At 30.3% G+C, this 20,478-nt stretch overlaps 2 protein-coding genes across 5 annotated transcripts in view; one reads left to right on the forward strand and one right to left on the reverse strand.

Annotated features, from left to right (window-relative positions):
* Positions 1–14,711, forward strand: part of LOC123297346 — a 50,968-nt gene extending 36,257 nt beyond the window's left edge. For 2 of the 3 annotated variants that reach the window (XM_044878973.1, XM_044878971.1), the window contains exons 2-9: positions 4,439–4,559; positions 4,862–5,955; positions 6,481–6,608; positions 6,830–6,961; positions 7,895–7,948; positions 8,011–8,154; positions 9,825–12,358; positions 14,680–14,711. In XM_044878973.1, coding sequence (XP_044734908.1) covers positions 4,439–4,559; positions 4,862–5,955; positions 6,481–6,608; positions 6,830–6,961; positions 7,895–7,948; positions 8,011–8,154; positions 9,825–12,274 — 4,123 coding nt within the window. In that variant the 3' untranslated portion in view covers positions 12,275–12,358; positions 14,680–14,711. The remainder of the gene's footprint in view (positions 1–4,438; positions 4,560–4,861; positions 5,956–6,480; positions 6,609–6,829; positions 6,962–7,894; positions 7,949–8,010; positions 8,155–9,824; positions 12,359–14,679) is intronic. The other variant, XM_044878972.1, reaches the window with a different exon arrangement.
* A 2,459-nt stretch (positions 14,712–17,170) lies between these two features.
* On the reverse strand, positions 17,171–20,446 carry LOC123297311 (single-stranded DNA-binding protein 3). Of its 2 annotated transcripts, XM_044878922.1 has the most exons (3): positions 19,181–20,446; positions 18,666–19,093; positions 17,171–17,383 (listed from the first exon to the last, which is right to left on the reverse strand). In XM_044878922.1, the coding sequence occupies exons 1-2, from the start codon at positions 20,076–20,078 to the stop codon at positions 18,732–18,734; spliced, it is 1,260 nt and encodes a 419-aa protein (XP_044734857.1). In that variant the 5' UTR covers positions 20,079–20,446; the 3' UTR covers positions 17,171–17,383; positions 18,666–18,731. The 2 variants fall into 2 exon arrangements, with proteins under 2 accessions (XP_044734857.1, XP_044734856.1); XM_044878921.1 differs by having other exon boundaries at positions 18,666–20,445.
* Between the last annotated feature and the right edge of the window lie 32 nt (positions 20,447–20,478).

Here is a 20,478-nt window from a genome sequence, read left to right on the forward strand (position 1 = left end):
TTTTTACAATTCCAAAATTTTCAAAAAAAAATTTTTTTTTAAAACTATTTTTGTATTTACGGAAGTCAAGTGAAGACTAAACATACGATCTAAAAAAACAGTAATGAAGTTCTGACGCACAATGGTTGAGGTAAATTTGCAAATCTTTTGATTTTCTAAAAGTTTTTGGAATAAATAGAGGAAGGTGCTCTAAAATGACCCCCCTAAGAAAAAAATGTAGTTATAGCCAAACTATTCGACACATGTACAACGTCGAAATATTTTCGAATTCTTTATTCAAATGTTACAATAATGGTATGTAAATTTCTTTTGATTTGTTCAAATTTTTAGAACTACTCAATATTTCTCAAAAGGGATCGTTTTAGACCACTTTTCTCTAGTTTGTAAATTAAATTTACAGTTTTTTTTTAGTACATGCTTATTCGCAATTTTCTTGCGAAAAATTTATATGTTAGAAAAAAAAAACTGAATTTAGAGCGTATAAAATTTTAGAAAAATATAGAAAAATGATTAAATTAATTTCTGTAATGAGAAATTTTTTAAGTAGGTAAAGTAATAAATTAATTAGTAATAAAAATCACAAGTGTGAAACTGTGTAATTTATTAAACGGACCATTAGAATCGACACAATTGTCTTAAACAAAATACATTTTAAAAACACACAATAATATATTTTTTCTCAATGATTTATTTTTAACAGGCATAACATAATATTATTTAGCTACTTCGAAAAATTATTATAAATTCATGTAAAAAGTACAATTACCTTTACATTAAATTTAAAAAAAAAACTTTAGTTTCCCAAGGCTTTCATCATTTTTAATTATATTTTATTTTTATATATTTTGAAAATTGCTCCCACCACAATTCTATTTCGAAGCGTATTTCTGAATGCCATTATACTAAATTCTATTATATATTCCAAAAAATATGACTATACAATTAAACAACCCCTGCTGCCTTCCAAAGAGCTGGGAAACCAACTATTTGAAGACGTAAGCAAATAAGTTGCGGCCCCAGACTCTCATTCATTTGGATTGTTTAGGATTCAAAAAACGTAACAATCCATTTCACAACTAAGTAAATTAGTATATTTTATATTATCTCCAGAATTCCTACGAAATACAAGCTTTTCCTACAGGATTTTGGGCAATATCTCAAAAACTACTCACTAAATCATTAAAATGAATCAGATTTTTTTATTTTTTGGGTTAAAATTACCTACGCTATAAATCAATTTTCATCAAATTCAGAAACAAAATATTTTAGCATTTTTTGATGTTTTCGAAGAAGTACCTACCTTAAAAATATTGCAAAATAGCCTAATTTTGACACACAAAATAGGACCCCTTTCACAATTGGACATGTACTGTACTGGACATGTACTGTGAGATATCGAGTAAAATCGTTAGTGAAGGGCAATATTTCGGAGCAATTCAATTCGATATCCCAGAAACGTACAGTTAGACCGCAAATTTTCGTGTATTAGGTGTATTACTCAAGAAAAATTTATACTGCTTTCTCCGAAAATTTTCTCGATCGACTTACTTGAATTAAAAAAATCGCATTCAATCCAAATAACTCGTTAACGAGAGTGTCGAAGATTGAGCACACATAAACGCCAAATTTATAGAATTTCACAAATGCATGACCGTAAATCAAATCTTTCTTTATGTACACAACCAAAAGGTGTTATTCATTAACACAGATTTACTAATATAATGAGACATAATATATTTTTGGAAATGACATTAATTATAGACTTTTCTATAAATAAATTTAATAAACCAAATTTAGAACTTTACAAATTAGTGTCATATTTTTGTTGATTTCCTTAAATTACTGGAGCGTGTTTTTTTTTTTTGTATCCCTATGTAGTTGACTGAAATAAAATTTTTGGCAAACAATTTTACACAGTCTTCACTTAATTAAAAAGTGTGTCATCTTCATTTTCGTTTTTATACCATGTATATATGAAATATACATGGTATTAAGTTTTGTCCCAAGTTTGTAACGCTTAAAAATATTGATGTTACGAAAAAAAATTTCCAGTTGTCTGTCCGTCTGTCCGTAAGCACGATAACTCAAAATCGAAAAGACATATCAAGCTGAAACTTTTAAAAGCATGCTTAGGACGTAAAAGTTGAAATCGAGTTCTTAAATGAGCAACATAGGTCAATTGGGTCTTGGGTCCGTAAGGCCCATCTTGTAAATCATTAGAGATAGAACAAAAGTTTAAATGTAAAATATGTTTCTTATAAAAATTAAACAATTTTTGTTTGAAACATTTTTTCGTAAACAACACTGTTTACCCGTGAGAGCGCAAATTATGCGTAAATTTTATAGTATGTATTTAATATGTATATCAGTTATATGTGTGTGACATGTATGTAAATGTAATGTGACAGAGTAATCGACACTGTCTTTACATGGTATTTCAACAATTAACTCAGTCAATTGTTTGTTTTCACTTCTTTTACAATATAATTCATAAAATATATTTTGTGTATTTTGTTTTAGAAAACATTTATGTGTATTCTGCTAAGAATGTACAAAATGTAACAAAATTATATTTCATATATATATATATATGTATATATATATATATATATATATATATATATATATATATATATATATATATATATATATATATAATATATATATATATATATATATATATATATATATATATATATATATCCATATATATATAGGGTCAAATATAGGGTCAAAATATATAGGGTCAAATTTACCTTATATACTGAGTTTTATCGAAATTTGAGATACAAAAAATTTCTCGATTTTTTCTAAGTGGAAAAATAAACACTATAACACTATTATCATTATTTACTCATTATTGAATTTAAAAAAAAAAAATATTCTGAGGAAAATATAAGAAACAGTTTTTGAGTTACACTGTTATATAAAAAAAAAATATTTACCTAAGAGCATTTTGTTCAATTAATAAACAAAATTAATTGAAATTTATATTGATTTTAATCAAAACAATTAAATAAATAATAAAAAGAAATTTTTTTTATAAGTTCAACAACATCTAATTTAATATTAACGAAATAAAAGTTGTTCTAAATAGAAAAAAAAAAACTAAAAACTAAAAACTCTCTAAATCTCAATTTGAATTTGTATCAAACCATTGTCTTCTTCTTCAAAATTTTCCAATTTTCATGGAATTTGTATAATTTAATATAAATCTAAGTAAAACAAATGAAAGCAAACAATTGACTGAGTTAATTGTTGAAATATCATGCATAGCCAGTTTTGATTTCTTTATCACATTACACATACAAACATGTGACACATACATAACTGATAATCAAGTATAGTACATATTATAAAATTTCCCCCTAATTGGCGCCCTCACGGGTAAACAGTGATGTTTACGAAAAAATGTTTCAAACAAAAGTTGTTTAATTTTTGATAAGGAACATTTTTTACATTTAAACTTTTGTTCTATCTCTAACGGTTTACAAGATGGATCCTACGGACCCAAGACCCAATTGACCTATGATGCTCATTTACGAACTTGACCTCACTTTTTACGTCCTGAGTACGCTGTAAAAATTTCAGCTCGATATCTTTTTTCGTTTTTGAGTTATCGTGTCCACAGAAATGGACTAATTAGGTGATTTTATGAACACCTATGACAAAATTTTTTTCCTAGCATCATTATTTTTAAGCCTTACAAACTTGGGACTAACATGGTATAAAAAGAAAAAGGTTAATTATTTTAACTAAAAGGCAACCTGTAAAACATTTCTGTAAAATAATACTCACACAATAATAAATTCTTAAAAATTAATCCGAAATTAAGGAAGTCTGATATAACAGATCACTAATGCGTCATGACTTCCTTATCATTTTAAAATCTTTCTTCCGTTTATTAAAATCCCAAAAAGGGGTTACCAAAACAGGCAAATTTTTACCAATAAATCTTTAATACTTTCCTTCAAAAGCTTATTTACTGTTTTTATTTCATTTGTTTTATTTAAAGATAATTTCTTGAAATTAATTAATAATGAAAAGTAATAAAATACTTCCGGCAATATTAAATCAAATCATTTTTTTAAAAAATTAATAATTATTTTTTTTTGTTACATTGTTGATGAATAGTTCAATGGCAGAAAAATATTCTTTATATGGACATAGACTTGATTTCGAATCAGATAATAACCTTGAGAAAAATGTAAACACAATAATTTTTTTTCAAATAAATTTATTATGATGCATAATTGATTTCATATGATTCCATATAGGGAATCTTGTAGGTTGTGAACAAGGCAACGAGGCCATAAAATTGATCGGCGCCTCTTATGTTTACTTTATATTTAAAAACATCGTTTGATCGCTCTTTAATTCCCCATAGACTGCATTCGAAAATAGATTGTTTTTAATAAGAAATTTTCTTTCATTGTAGACAACAACAGACAAATTCTCCTGGAAACTATGGAAACGATCAACCATGTTTCGCAGGACCGCCACCACCTCCACCGCCTCCTGGACCATGTAATTTACCTTCGAAAAGGCTCAGTACAGAGGTAAGCTAGATAAAAAGTCTGTTTTCAAGTTTTGAGCCTGTGAACAGAATGTTCTTTTAACTTCATTTATTTAAGGATTTTAAAAAAATTGACGGAATTTCATATTTTACCAATTATGCCTTGTAAATTATGCACAACTATCGGAAATCTAAATCGCAATGTTTATGAATTTTCCGGTGAAAATTGAACGTTGCATATAATCTTTTTTACGTTCTGGATCAGGCATAATTTTTTTTGAATATTCGTATGAACAGCAACAATAGAAAAACGGTTACCTAAAAAAATAATTATTTTTCTTTTAGATTCCAGATAGACGTTTAGAACCACCAGCCTGCGTACAGAATGCAATGATGACAAAAGATAAAAAACCATTTACATATACACCCGGTGGACTTGATTTATCACAAATAAAGTCCCCACGTATGGCACGTCGTATTAGTCGAAACGCACAAGCCGAAGGTGTATCAGAACCAAGACAATCTCCATTAGCTCAACCACCCGGACAACTACCACCATCTGCTTTAGCTGCCATGCAACCAAATTTACCAACACCAGTTTTTCCACCTGGAGGTATTCCACCTCCACCTCCACCTCCCTCAAATGCTGGTCCTATTCAATCACCACCCCCTCCACCTCCTTTAAATAACATTCAACCAAATGTAAACAAGCCAGTGCCACCTCCACAAAACTTTCAAAGGCCGGACATCAAAAGTATTATACCACCAAATCCTACAGCTATGCTACGACAAACTGGTGGGCCCATGAGACGTGGACCTTATCCACCTGAACCAGTCGACGAACCTACATCACCAGAGAAACTACAAGCTTCTAACAATACAGCTAATAAACCACAATTGGGATCACTTTATATACCACCAGTGAAAAATCAAGAAATTGAGGAAAATCGAAACTCACCAAGCAATATTCAATCACCTGCAAGAAATATTCATACACCACCTTCAGTGCAATCACCAGTTTTGAATAAAGCACCCACACCTTGGTTAACACAACGCGTGCAACCACAACAACAATCGAACGTACCTGCATGGGCACAACGTGAAGATTCCCAGCCAAAATCACCACCAACAGTTATTACAAAAGTGATGCCAGTTCAAATTGAACAAAGTACTCCCAAACCAAATAATGTTAGTAGTATTCAAATTCAACATAGGCCGCAAGTTTTTGTCGTAAATCCTCCACAAATGTATCAGCATCCTATGAGCCCAGGACCACAACAACAACAGCATTCTATGAGCCCAGGACCACAACAGCAACCGCATCCTATGAGCCCGGGACCACAAGCGCAGAAACATTCACGAATTATTCCGATTCAAATAGAAGGATCCAATTCACCTACACAAATGAGTCCAGCTGCAAACATTTCCCGAAATGATAGGTACGTGTCTTTTTCTTATAATATTGAAATTTTTATACTTTATTAAGAATATTTGTCCTAAAATTTGGAAATGCAATTTGTTGGAAATGTTTTCCTACGTCTGTGAAAGAAAATTTTTACTTCCTGAATAATTATGACTCTTCAGTGCCATTCAAGAGAGAGGTTTTGAATGTGTATCTATATTGTTTGGTGGCTATATTTAAAGGCTGTCAAAAAATCATAGAACAATTTTCATTCCGTCTCATAATGTGGTGCCAGAAAGTAAAAATACTCTTACCATAAAACTAATCAACGTTTTTACCTTCCTAAAGTTATTCACTTGCAACCGTTTTTTTTTTTTAAAAAAAGGTTGTGTCCATTTTTTACACATTCAAAATGCAACCAAATAGCTTGTAAACATGCGTAAATGAAAATCTATGTATTATCTTTTGCAAATCACGAGATAAAACTTAGTTGGTATTCTATTTTTCGAAAACACTGTATAAGAATACTAGGCAATGTTTTTAATGGTCATAATTTGTTTAGTGTGAATCAACCACAATGGCGAGCGAATGGAAATGTTCAACGTACTCAAGAAATCCCAAATAACCAATTTAGAAAACTACAATTACAAGAGGATGATCAAAACTTAATGAATAGATTTAAAAATCAAGGTATGCTCGAATAATAATAATATTTTTTATCTTTAGTCCAATATATTTTGTTTTTAAACCTTTTTCAAATTTCAAAACCTTTTTAGAATCTCTATTTTTCATATTTTATCTACCTTAATTTTTTCTGATTTTCAAATAAATGACCCTAACTAAGCCAAAATAGAATAAACAAACAATGTCACTAATATTTCTAATAATAATTTTACGGCTACTCTTAATAGTTGATGAAGATACATTTCTTCATAATGAAACGGATCCAAGATACCGAGGTGCTGCAATACCCTCGCGGGCTTTTCGTATGCTGCAAACAATGACCGATTCTGCCTCGGATCCTATACCTCAATATTCGAATGGTATGCCTTCTTGCACGGACCAATAATACACACATTTTTTTTGTATTTAATTGCACGAATTACAATTATCTAATTACTTTTATTTTTCAATTAACAAATAACTGGGTACTAATTCGATAAAATGTGCATCCTTTATGTTCATTAGATTCATAACTCTTCAGTTTAGGGATATTTTTTGAAATCCATGTACAGTAGTAATCCGAAATTTATCGTAAAATAGCGTCAAAATTCTTGTCAGATGAAATATGTCATTGTGATTTTCAAAAAGTTGAAATAATGCATGAATCAAGTTTTGAGATACGGATTGATCAATATTTAAAGGTCGAATTCCTTGAAATTTGAATTTTCAAAAAATTCATTTTAGAAGGAGATATAAATTTTTCAAAAATCGAGACAAATCGCAGAAATTCCTTCTGATTTTCAAGAAAATATCGTTTTTATAAATAAAATCGTGACCTTTTTTCTATCTATATGTCTCATAATTCAAAAACCACTGAAGATATCGAGAAGAGATTTTTAAATTTTAAACAGTATGACCTGAAGGCAAAACAAAAAAAGTTTGCCGATTCTCAAATAGTGTATGCAATATATATTACATTCATGTGAATGTGCGTTAATTTTCAAACTGTATTCAATGACAATAATATCATATTAAACAGTAAAAGGGGTGGACGCATCAACTAGCTTGGCATAAAATTTCACCCAAATCATATTTTATGTCATTTTGGGGCTTTTTAAAGCAAGACACGCTCCACGATAGTGTTAAAGATTTGTTTTAGAAATCACATGCAATGTAAAATATTAATTAAATTAACAAACGTACAAAAGTTTAGCAAGTTATAACACAAAAAAGTAACAAGCAAAGCAATTTGTCGCTTTTTAAAACGAATACTTATACCCAAATAAAAAAATTAATTCATGTCTATTTTATAGCTCCACGTAATTCACCAGGTCCCGTTATACGTACAATCCCGATTCAAAGAGAAGGTAAAAAATATAATTTTATAAATTCGTTCGTTTTAGTTTCAAATCGAAATTTTATTATATAGATAATGGAAATGCTCAACAACAATATATACCACCTAGTGAACAACAAGCACCGGCTGATCCACGAAAATATACAGGAAGTGCAATACCAAGTCGATCGTTTCGTATGCTTCAAGCAATGACATCACCAAACAATACACCTTGTGGTAAATATCATAAAATTTATACTAATATTTTGATAACATAAGATTCGTTCTAGCACCAAATCACAAACTAATTAATGATTTTGAGTTTCTGTATTTTATGTTTATGTTTCTATTTTCACTCAGAATCGCAATCTAATTTGTGATTTACTGCTTAAAGATATAAATTTATTCTACTATAAGTTTAATCTACTATACAGAGTATCAAAATTTTAAGTTTACTTTTGAATTCGTAAATTTACTAAATATTTAACTTTATTCGAATAGAATGCCTGTCTGTAATAATCGCAATTCAAACAAAACATCTAAAGGAAGATAATTTAATTAAATATATGAACTTTACTGTGGCTAAAGATTCTGGCTTTAGTGTTTATGTGCCCGGGTCCCTATCTAAGAACTTCTCATTAATAATTATAAATAATATTATGCATAATTATTTTTACCCGGGCAGTCACGTTTAGAAATACTGGTTCTAAGACAGAAATGGGGTCTTTCTATATCATCTTTTTATTATAATAGTAATTTCTATGTTGAACTGATGCATTTATCATATCGTCTTCAATTAAAACTTCCGAAAATACTTTTGCTTTCCTCAGAATAATCTTCTCTTTTTTTGATTTATTGATAGGATAAATCACCCTACCGGTAGATTCTATATCAACTAGATCAATAGTTTCTATAGCACCTTAACAATGATCCTATAACACTTTAACAAACTCCTTGAAAGCAACTGATGAGGTTCTATTATGCCTGGATAATCCAAAGAAATTACATGATCAAATAGAGACTGGAGACGTCGCAGAACATCTTCCAAGACGAGTAGTTGAAACTATCAGCTACCGAAACATTCTATATCTAAGTCTCTGCTTCAACAGATGTAATGTAACGAGGAGGCGTTGCATTATCTTATATCATTCACACACGTTTCGATGAGAAAGTCGTTAGGGACGAACCCTCCGATGTCAGAGAAACAATCCATGCACCGTTCAGATGAACCTGATATTATTATTCGGAAGCAGGAATAGTGTCTTAAAGCGATTTTTAATTTTGAATTTAAAAGTTTCTAGCTTGAAATTTTGACAATTACACAATAATACCTCGAAGTGATGCAAAAGACGATACGTTAAAAGAATTGAAAAACAAATCGACATTTTTAATAAGGCGCGAAAATCAGCATTAATTCGAGATATTACTGAAAAAAAAACTATTATCAAAAATCATTATTATACCCTGCATAAAATAAAAGCATGTTATAAAATCGTGTTGTTCACAGTTAATATAGATAGTTTTATTAAAGATGGAACATAAAAACATATTTCATGATTTAATTATGTTTAATATGCTGTCAAACTAAACATTAAAAACTTTAATTTATTCAAATCATGCTCTGAGAACTTAAAATAAAAAAAAAGATTCAAATTCATATATGAAATGAATATCATGGCATTTAATATTGGCGGGTTCTTAAAGCATGATACATAAAGCTTTTTACGAGCTTTTAACTTTTACATTGTAAATAAATTATTCAAAAAATCATAAATATTCTTGCTTTTACAAACAAAAAACTATTTACATCTTATTTAAATTCTGATTCAAATTGATTATTTTTTCTATCGTACAATATTTTTACAAAAAAACATAAGGATTAGATTTTTCGACGTCTTCTGTTATAGCAAATACTCAAAGCACCGAGAACGTCGAGAACTATGCAAACGATCCATATTATTCTCAGTGGGGTGGCTATGATCCAAATTACCCACCACATCCTTATTGGAATAATCCGTATTGGGCATATTATTCACAATGTTATTCCCCACAATTACAACAAGAATGTCAAGATGAAAATCAAACCGGGGAACAGAATGAACAATCTGAACAAGACCTTAATGCTCAGTATCAACAATATTGGGACCAATACGGATATTACTACAATTATTATCCATATTCTTACCCTCCAGTATATTCCCCACATCCATTTTACCATCAAAATTCTGATACAGATAATGAGGGTGCATATTCATCTTGTGATGAGATGACATATTATGGGGCATTATTTGCAAATAAACCACCTAAAATTCCACAAAAACAACAAAGTGAAACGCCTAATATCATAGTAACGTCAGAAAACAACGCAGAAAATAACCCTGAAAATAAATCACAAAAAAATGAAGTCAAAAATATAGAAAAGGCAAATTCAGTTTCGGATTCCAGTGAATCTGAGTCAGATTCAGAATCGGATGCAGATACTGAAGTAGGAGATCAAAAACCTATTAAAACAAAATCAGGATCATTGATAGCAATCAAATCTGTCTCTGATATCAATATTTATGAGGACAGTAATAATTATCCGAATGACGATCAAGATGCTAATGATGACAATTCAAATGATGAAGAAAGTACTGAAGAAAATGAAGATGAATATTCTGCTTACGAAGAAGAAGAAGAAATTCCACATCAATTAAGTGTAATATTCGAAGATGATAATGAAGTTAGCGATTATGAAAGTGTTCGAGGAAAGAAACCTCGTCAAGATAGTGAACATACTCTAGTTAGTGAAGAAGAAAGTTTCGTAACAGTTGGCAATGGAGAATCGGATACAGACGAAGAAGAAGAAGGTACCCATACACAATCAACAGTTACAGTAAAACTACCATTAAAATTAAAATGTTCACGAAATGAACAAAATGAACCAATTACAACAATTATAGTTGAACCTACCAGTGAAATAATTGAAACTCATGTGACACTAAAAAGTCCTACTCCTTGTAAAGACAAGCCTAAAGAAGATGTCTCATTTACTATAAATATACCTTCACGTAAAAATAGTTTTGAAACCCAAAACAATTCAGTAACTGATTCAAAGTTAACTGATTCTACTCAAGATTCCGATGTTTCAATCAGTATATCTTTATCGTTAAAGAAAATTTCAGATCAGAATAATGACTCTAGCGACCAATTAAAATGTGAAACTAAACAGGAAGAAGAGGAGTCTGAAAGTGAAGAAGAAAGTGATAGCGATAGTGATGACAATGATGAAGGTAGCTCTTCAAGCTCTGGTGACAGTAGTTCTGATAGTAGCTCAGAAAGTGAATCAGAAGTAGAAAATACTAAAGATGAAAAGGATGATATGAATGATATATCTGAAAAAGAAAAACAACAAATTTTAAAATTATTAGCAAGAGCAAAGGGTATAGAAAAGGATGAGACAATTTCAATGAATGTAAAAGATAAGATCAAATCATTTGAAATGCATATTCGTAATGAGAGTAGTAATTCTAGAAGAAATAGTTCCAAATCAATAGTAGATATGACAGATGAAGAGGACTCTGGTGTGACTTCGGATATGAGTCGGCATATTTCAGATACAGATTCATCCGAATGTTTCCCGGAACTACGTAAAATGAATAAATATAGACGTGCAGCAACACATTCAAGACTTTTCCAATTATTACAAGAAGAATACAATGCGAAAGACGAGGACGAAAATGAAACACAGACAAATGAAAATAATATTAATTCTGTAAAAGAGAGTTTGACTTTACCGTTACAAATTGACCAAGAAGAATCATCTAGTGGAATTAATTCACCGATATCACCAACGGTGAACGATCGATTAGTTAAAGAATTAGTACAAAGTTTATTAAAACGAAAAAAAGGTAAATGTTTTAGAAATTTACCGTTAGAAAAACTTCATGCAGCTGCGTTAAGAATACTACAAGAAGATATGGATCGATATGACACAATAAGTTCCTCAGAAGATGGTGGTAGTACGGCATTCTTATCTCCACTTCCCACAGAAACAGTAAATTCATCACCAGTACAAACTCCACAAGAATTCTTTAACGGAAATTACGACGATTATTCTGCATACTATAGTTCGTGGGCGAATATGGCATCTGACTCAGAAAACTATGATATTTTACCATCTAGAACTTTTAAATTATTACAAGATCATGCAACAGGAACCAAACCATACAAAAACACAGTTTTGGCAAAATGTCCTAGAGTATTAAGTGGTAAAAATCTTCCAAAAGAATTACAAAAAGTGACAGAAACCCGTGAAACTCCATCCCCACTCCTAGAATCAAATCCTGACAACAAAATTGAAGCACGTGCCACCTGAGTACAAAAGGAAGAAAATGGGGATCGTTATAAGTAGGCAAACTATGTCTAATTTTAACGTCACTGGGTCACATATGCCCAGAAGGTACAAAACGTGTGTTTGTGCCATTATTCTTTGTCTTAGTTCAAATGCTATTTTTTGTTTTTATTTTATTTTTTTATATTTTTTAAACGATTGTAGTTTGATAATCAATTTTTGTATAGTTAATTTTTTTTTTTTAATCTATGTGCAAGTATCAAAAATTCTTCGATATCGATCGATAAGCTTTAGGAAACTTATTTCCAAATATTATGCATGGCAAAATTAGATAAACAATGATTCGATTTTATTTTCTTTAAAAAAAATCCAAAAAATCTCTCAATTCAAATCGAAATTTCGAAATCGACTTGCTTCTTTCTATTAAATCATATTTCAGTACATTGTGTTCCAAAAAATCAACCTCAATGGAGTAAACTTTACCAAGTCTTAAATTTGATGAATTTAAAAAGATACATTGATAGTTTCATAGCATTCAGAATGAAATGTGTACTAATTTCTTTAATTTTGTTATTATTCACTAAAATATCGAACGAATTTACCTATTCTTTTTATTTATTTTTCAAAAAATGTCACTAATTTCTTGGTTTCAAATAAAAATCATTGTGCTGTGTAACTTACAAAACTGTGTTCATATGTTCAATGATTCTCTCAAATCCCCCTTATAAATATACTCTCCAGTGTTTGTCTCCCATGTCTGGTTAATAAATCCGATTAAATTCAGATCTAGCAAAATAATTTTACTGAATCAGAAGTCATTTATTCATTTCGATTTAAAGTTTTGAATTAGTTTAACAAGAAAACTGTATTTATTTATTTCCAATTGAAATGAATTCATTCCCATCCAAAATGTTGAACGGATTTCGTATAGCTAGAAATGGATCGATCAGAACCTGTTTACTTGCATTTTAATCGAAATTCAATTGGAGTTTTTAGCCAAGGATCCTCTGCTGTAACAAATATTTAGAAATATTAATAGAAACTTGTTTATATTACCGAAATGATTATGTTTATAAAATTTATGAACGCGCTAGTATCAGCAAAATTCAGCCATTTACATAGTAAAAACGCGATTTACATGTTATTCAAACATTATGAGTAGTACCAACTCAATCAATTGGATGATTTTGATAAATGGTTCCGAATAACCGATAATAGTGTTCAACCGATAAGAAATAAGTGAGCTTAGAAACAAAATCAGAATTTAACATTTAATATTTGTTATTATTTCTATAATTTTGGCAACTAATTATAAATTTAAGAAAAGAATAGGTAATTTGAAATATCTCAAAAAATATTTTTTGTATATATAACACCACTTTAACAAATTTTATGTATAACAACAGGTGCAGTTTGCTTCAATTGAGAATTTAACAATAATTTTAGCACCAAATTATGAACAAAAAATTAATTTTAATTAAAAACAATTATTAAAAATTTATAATAACCAATGTACCGAGATGTGAACCATAACATTTACTTTACATCCTCAATTTGCAAATTAATAATTCGATTTATTTGTTGTATTTTAACATTGCATGTATTGTTTTCTTTCGAATTCAGTCAATCAAAATGTTTTTGAAAAATTTCAACATCAAAAAAGTTTTGCATTTGTCAATAACAGCACGTTTTACGAATGTTATGAGGCCTTATCAATGTATATATATTATTTTCTGTTTATTCCACGTTTACGAAGATAAAGGTTTAATGATTCAATTTCACATTTATTTCGATAAAATCAAAAATTGCGTTCGTTTCGAAAATATACATAATCCATTGAGATCTTTAAACATTCAAATTTTACCAATTAAGGACTGGTAAGGTTAATACTGCAGTCTAGGGAAAATGTTTGAAATTGGGAAAAAATGAAAAACAAGTTGCTTGACACGACCATGGAACTGATCTCTTATTTCTATTGCACGCCATAACGGTCCTCTATTTAGTAATCGAGTAAAATTTTCCTCTAATGTAATTCAGAAAACAAATTCTAGTAATTAAGGTAAATTTGTGCCCAGGGCTTAAACGATTCAAAACAGTAGAGAGTAGACTGTCTAATTTCAAAACAACAATCAATAACTATGGCTGGCCTCATTAAAAAAATCCCTGAATTCTCTTTGCAAAATACTCAATTAAAATTTCTTTTTCAAAATGAAATAAAAAAAGGTGTAAGGAATCCAATCCATAACTTTCATTGTGTCCTACCATGTTCTTAAAAAATGTTGAATTTAAAATAATTTCTCACAAAAATAATCATCTTACATTTCTAGTAATTTTGCGTCCAATAATTTTCTTTATTTTTGTAAACAAACCAATATTTATTTTAATATTTTCGTGAACAACATTTATTAATAAAGTATTTCAAATTTCAGGTCCTGATGAGTCGGACTTGTAAATAAATAAAAAAAGAAAAAAGTACTGATGGAATAATATGAAATCGAAACCATGAATAGAAAATGCTTCATGGATGATCATCAATATTAACGCAAGAAATATGATTTCTTCGTCTCGAAAATCCAAAAAAAAACATCAGCTTAATTAATTATTGTTAGTAATTTTTAAACAAAATATATCAGAAATTTTATTGTGTGATGTTGTGCTTCAAATATTTTTGAGTTAAAAAAATAAATAAATTTGCTAGAGCTATTTTCTCTCCTCATATACCTATTCAAAATTTAGTTTAAATAACTAAATATTAATTATTTTAATTATACTTTTCTTTTCAATATTATATTTCTGTTCTTCTGACAATTACAAATTTAGTAAATTTTACCCAATTCAATTCAATCTATTTATTATTAAAATTATTGTTTTTAAGCTTAATAAACATAAGCAAATTGTACAATACTTGTATGTAAATTATTATTAAATAATAAAATATCCTTGCTGTTTCTAATCTGTTCATTTTGTTATACGCATTACTGGGTACCCCAAGGTTCTATTCTATGTGGAAAATTTTGTATGAATGACCATTCTTGTAATCGTAAGGGTATATGCCTCAAAGTCTAAAGATTAGGGTTCCATCCAGTTGAATAAAATCATGCCCACAGTCAAACGTCAGCGTCAGCGTCAATATTTTATTAATATCGAAGTTGATATCTCGGGGTATACATAATACCAGTAATTCCTTAACCTCATCATTAATAAAACGCATGGTAATGATAAATAAACAACTATATCGATAATGGCTGGTTACACTGATAAACACACAGAAGATAATCATATTAACCAGCCATTATGGGTATAGTTATTTATTTACCATTACCATGTGTTTTATTAAAAATGAGATTAGGGGGATTATTAAATTACTTTTAGTATGTATATCTCCACTTTCCATATTTATAAACTTTTTTGTCCGCTCATTTTTCTGTCAAGATATACACTTTTGATATTAATAAACTTTTTTGTTGCTTTTTTTACAACTTGACACAGGACATAACTGTATTTTTTTAACTAGGTGGAACCCTAATTTGACGCTAAATGTCAGCGTAAGCGTCTCCGTTACCATCGGATTACATCTTTACTCTTATTGAATCACAAAAATGATTCGTTTGTTGAGTCGCAAGAATCAAATTAAAAACTTTTCTAATGACTTCCTATTTTCCAAAATAATTTATGATCATAAATGCTTATTAGCTGTATCTTTTAGGAATCCATGCAGGTGCAATTTTATTTGTTAAGTTTAAAGAAGAGAGAATTTAAGTATGGCCAAGTTAACCATATTTCAAAAGCTGTAGTCTTAAATACTCAAATGATCTTAATTTTTAGGTTTACCTTTACTATTAATTTTTATCGATATCGAAAGCAAAATTTTAGTGATTTTTACCATTTTACATATATCCGATTATTTTTAATTTACTCTAAAATAAAAATGTTGTCTGGGTTTTTGGATTTTCTGGATTCATAAGAACTCAAAAATCATGAAGATCCAGTTCATTTGACTATTAGGCAATAATTTTTTAAGAAATTGCCTAAAATAAATTCGACAAATCATATTTCTAATGAGATTTTGAATGATATCTCATCAAATGACCTCGATTTTTGCCATTTTTATGTTAAATTTATCTTATTTAATGCGTCTTATCATTGTCTACGGCAAGTCAGCTCAATTCCTCATTCTAGTAAAATGTTTTTCCCTCCATAAAAAGTAATACAATACTTCCTAAAAATTGTACAATTTATCAATAACTCACCTTCGGTCCAACTTTTCAATTTATTTCCAAAAAAACAAAATTTTTCCCATTTTGGAGTTGAAATCAAACCAGATTGTTTTCTGAAATCCATATGATTGGTAAATAATGTCCTCATCCAAATAATATGGCTCGATATTATATCGCCTGTTATCAATTCGAAAGAAATGTTGAAATAAGTACATACAGTCAACTCTGGATAAACGAGAAAATCCTATGATAGAAATTAATTATAAGGTCTAGTCTTGTAATGATCCGTGAGGCCATCGGCATATATTGTCATTGATAAATACATCTCTAGAAATTCTTGTGGTTTAATAAAATTCAAATAAATTTAGTTTAAATACTTTTCTTCTACTAAAATTCTCGTGACGTTCGGTGAAAACCGATTTCAGTCAATTTTAAGATTGCCCGAACAATTAAAATATCTCCAAGCCCCGTAAAAGAGAAATTAAAATAATTTCTAAAGAAATATCTATCAATGATAACGTGTGTTACCGGCCATCGGAACTATAACTTAGTTTATATACAAAAAAATTGCATTAATTTATTTTTATCTCTTCGGATGGTAGTAACCATTTCTTTATATGCATAAACTTTCCTAAACAAATAAACAAAAAACAAATTCTGGGTTTAATTCTCAATTATTCAAATTCGACTGTAACTCCTAAAATATATTTCAAAAAACTGTATATTTGCCGAACAAAGTACATTTACATACTATATATATTAATGTAGAACAGTAATACTCATTACTAATCAATAATACTCAATAAAATTTATTTTTAAAAAGAAATATAATTTAATTATTCCCAAAAACACAATTATTCACTCGGCACCTACACCCATAATACTCTCTCATCGAACACGCATTTTCTGAATTATTCTGAAAAAAGGAATAAATATTTTTATTATTAATTCTTACATATCATTGAAAATGATTCTGAAGCCATCATGGTAAAAGATTTACGAATCTTAACACGCACTTTTTTACGGAAAATAATGAAACTAATTTTAAATCTATTTTATACAATTTTTTGGAGGGTAGCGTCGATAGCCGTCAATGAGGCCAGTTACAGAAATAGTGGTTCAATTAATATCAAAAAGAACAGTAGGATGCACAAATTGAGGTACATGGATTATAAAAAAAAAGGTATTCCAGAGGTGTTTTCTGAAATCAATCTAGCAGGCTGATCAGTACAGAAGTACTGTCAGCTGATTCGCTAGTATGCCCCCTAACTCAGTTGTTTAGCGTGCTAAAACAACTTGATGTTCCATTTATAAACTTAATGTCAATTTTTTTTTGGCGCACGTATTTTTTATAATCTCTTTTGTGCGCCAAATTATTTTATTGTACAGGGTGTCCCAGATAACTACGGCCAAAATAATACCAGCACATAACATCCTTTGAGGCTTCTTGTTTATAATTTTGAAAATTTTTAGATTAATATTTGTCAGATAAATATTTTTATTATAAGAGCCATGAATCCAATAAGAATTGAAGAAAATTAAACGTATATCCGTAAATTCTGTTTAGAGTATGAATTGTAATAAATTTTAATTTCTAGAAGATAACTGTAAAAAGGTAACTTTTTTGATGGAAATTCAATGTTGAATTTTGATTTTATTTTATCTGTAGTTGTCTGAAACACAATTACGAAATTTTCAGATTGCTAGGTAGTGTATTTTTGTCCTGTCCAAAGTAACGTGAGCCCTGTTCTCGGGCGCATTATACATCTTTACTCTGTAAGTCTCTTTGTATGTCTGTTTCTTTCAAGATATCTGCAACAAAAAAAATAGCAGTTCCTTCCCAACCAAAAATATTATTGTATAATAACATCGAGTTCAAAATTAATTGAAATCATAATTAACCGAAAAAGACAAACGCTAAGATTCATGAAATTCTTTTATCTGATGAAGGCTCCAAAACTAAGACTTTATTATCCTTCCGTTACAATATCGATATGCCAATAAATAATCGTCAGTATAAAGACGCCATCGTTAACAATGTAAAATACATAGGAACAGCTAAGATTTGCTTCTGTTCCTATTCTTTCCGTGCGTGTTTTTACACTAATGTTATTTGAACAGTATCGATATTTTGAACGGATTAAAATAAAAATGAATAAATAAAATATTATATAAATATGTAATTATTCAAACATTACCTATAATAAACTATAAAACCGATTTGTAAGTTACGAATTCCATTTATCAGAAAAAATTGCTTATATTTAATTCATAAAATAATCAGGATGATCCGAATCCTTTTCAAATCTTTTTGCTTCTTCTTGCATACTTTCTTTTATTTTTAATATAGCTGCTGATTCAGTTTGATCATTTTCACCTGGACCACCAAAACCAGATAAATTGTAATCACCCATCCCACTGCCACTATCTTCTCGTGGTGTGCCTGGACCACCATTTGCCGGTGAATTTTTCATACCTTCAAGACCATCACTATTTAGAACAGGACCCATCGTGTTTGGCCCCATTGGACCCATTGCACTGCCATCTGGACCACCACCCATTGGGAAGTCATTTCCCATGTTACCACCTGGCGCCGGTTTCATTAATGTGTACATATTTTCACCACCTGAATTTGAAGAGTCTTGAGGACTGGGCATTATTGGAGTGCCTGGTCCCGGTGGACCAGCAGATCCAGGTGGCGCGCCATAATTACCTGGTGATGATGATGAATAATTCATAGGCGTTGATGTGTTCGGCTGCCATTGTGGACGTCCACCAGGACCAGCCATTGACATTGGCGGCATTCCTCCTGGACCAGGGCCAGCTCCACCTGGTGGTGGTCCCCGCATACCTCCTGGGCCAGCTCCATATTGACCTGGTGCCATTGGACCCATTCCTCCAGGGCCTCTTGGTGGATTCATTCTTGGATTCATGCCAGCCATACCAGGTCCTTGCCATCCAACAAACTCACCACCTTCTCCTTGCCTTGTTGGATCTAAACTGTTGGGCATTATAGGTTGACCAGGTGGACCATTGAAATCATTTCCTAACTGTGGCATACGTACGCCAGGTCGAGGACCAGTTGGATATCGTGGTCCCATAAATGGCTGACTTTGCATCATTTGACTATGTGGAGGTGGTGGCTGTGGATGTGGTGATGGTTGGCTGGATGGATGTGTGGGTGGTGAAGGACGCATAGTTGAATTTGGAAAGAATCCCGGTGGCATTGGACCACCAGGCATTCCATCGTTTGGTGGCATTTGACCCAATGGACTTGGTGCTGGTCCTGCATTATGTGCTATACCATTTACACCATATCCAGAATTAACAAAACCATAATCATGAAATGCTTTTGCTTCTGATGAATGTTCACATGTATCCCGACGTTCTGGTGCTGCACAGTATAGATCCCAGAATACACACCACCATGAATGTAAGAAACCTGGTGGTTCACCAAGTGTTATATTTTTCTCCCATCGGATTTCTGATAAAAATGTTTGTGCTGCTTTTTGTGCGCCAACGTGTAAAAGGTATTCGTAAACGTATAATGCCAATTTTTCACGTGCTTGTGCATCTGATGGTACGGAAGAGCCTTTCCCCTTTGCGTACATTTTTGAAACACTTAAATAACTAACAATATTTACTTAATATAAATGTATTTTAATTTATTAACGAATTCACAAACATTTCGTTCTTAATGCCACATATTCACAACACTTTTAGTTTATTAAATTTTTACAAAATTTTTATATTCAACAATTTTTTTTAATGAAAGACGCGATCTGTCAGACATTCACAACAGAATGGCCGAGTCCATCCAATTTATAATACAAAAATCACCGGTACACTCAAACACAAAAATATTATTTATAAAAAATGATTATGAATTTTTATACTACGTTTGCATCTATTGAAATTAGAACAATTTATCGAAAGAAAAGTGATGAATGCGCTATTTATTTGATGTCTTAAAATAAATATTTATTACTTCTATATTAATATTAACTAGGT

The sequence above is a fragment of the Chrysoperla carnea genome, chromosome 4 (assembly GCF_905475395.1).
Source record: "Chrysoperla carnea chromosome 4, inChrCarn1.1, whole genome shotgun sequence".
In the NCBI taxonomy this organism is placed as follows: Eukaryota; Metazoa; Arthropoda; class Insecta; order Neuroptera; family Chrysopidae; genus Chrysoperla; species Chrysoperla carnea.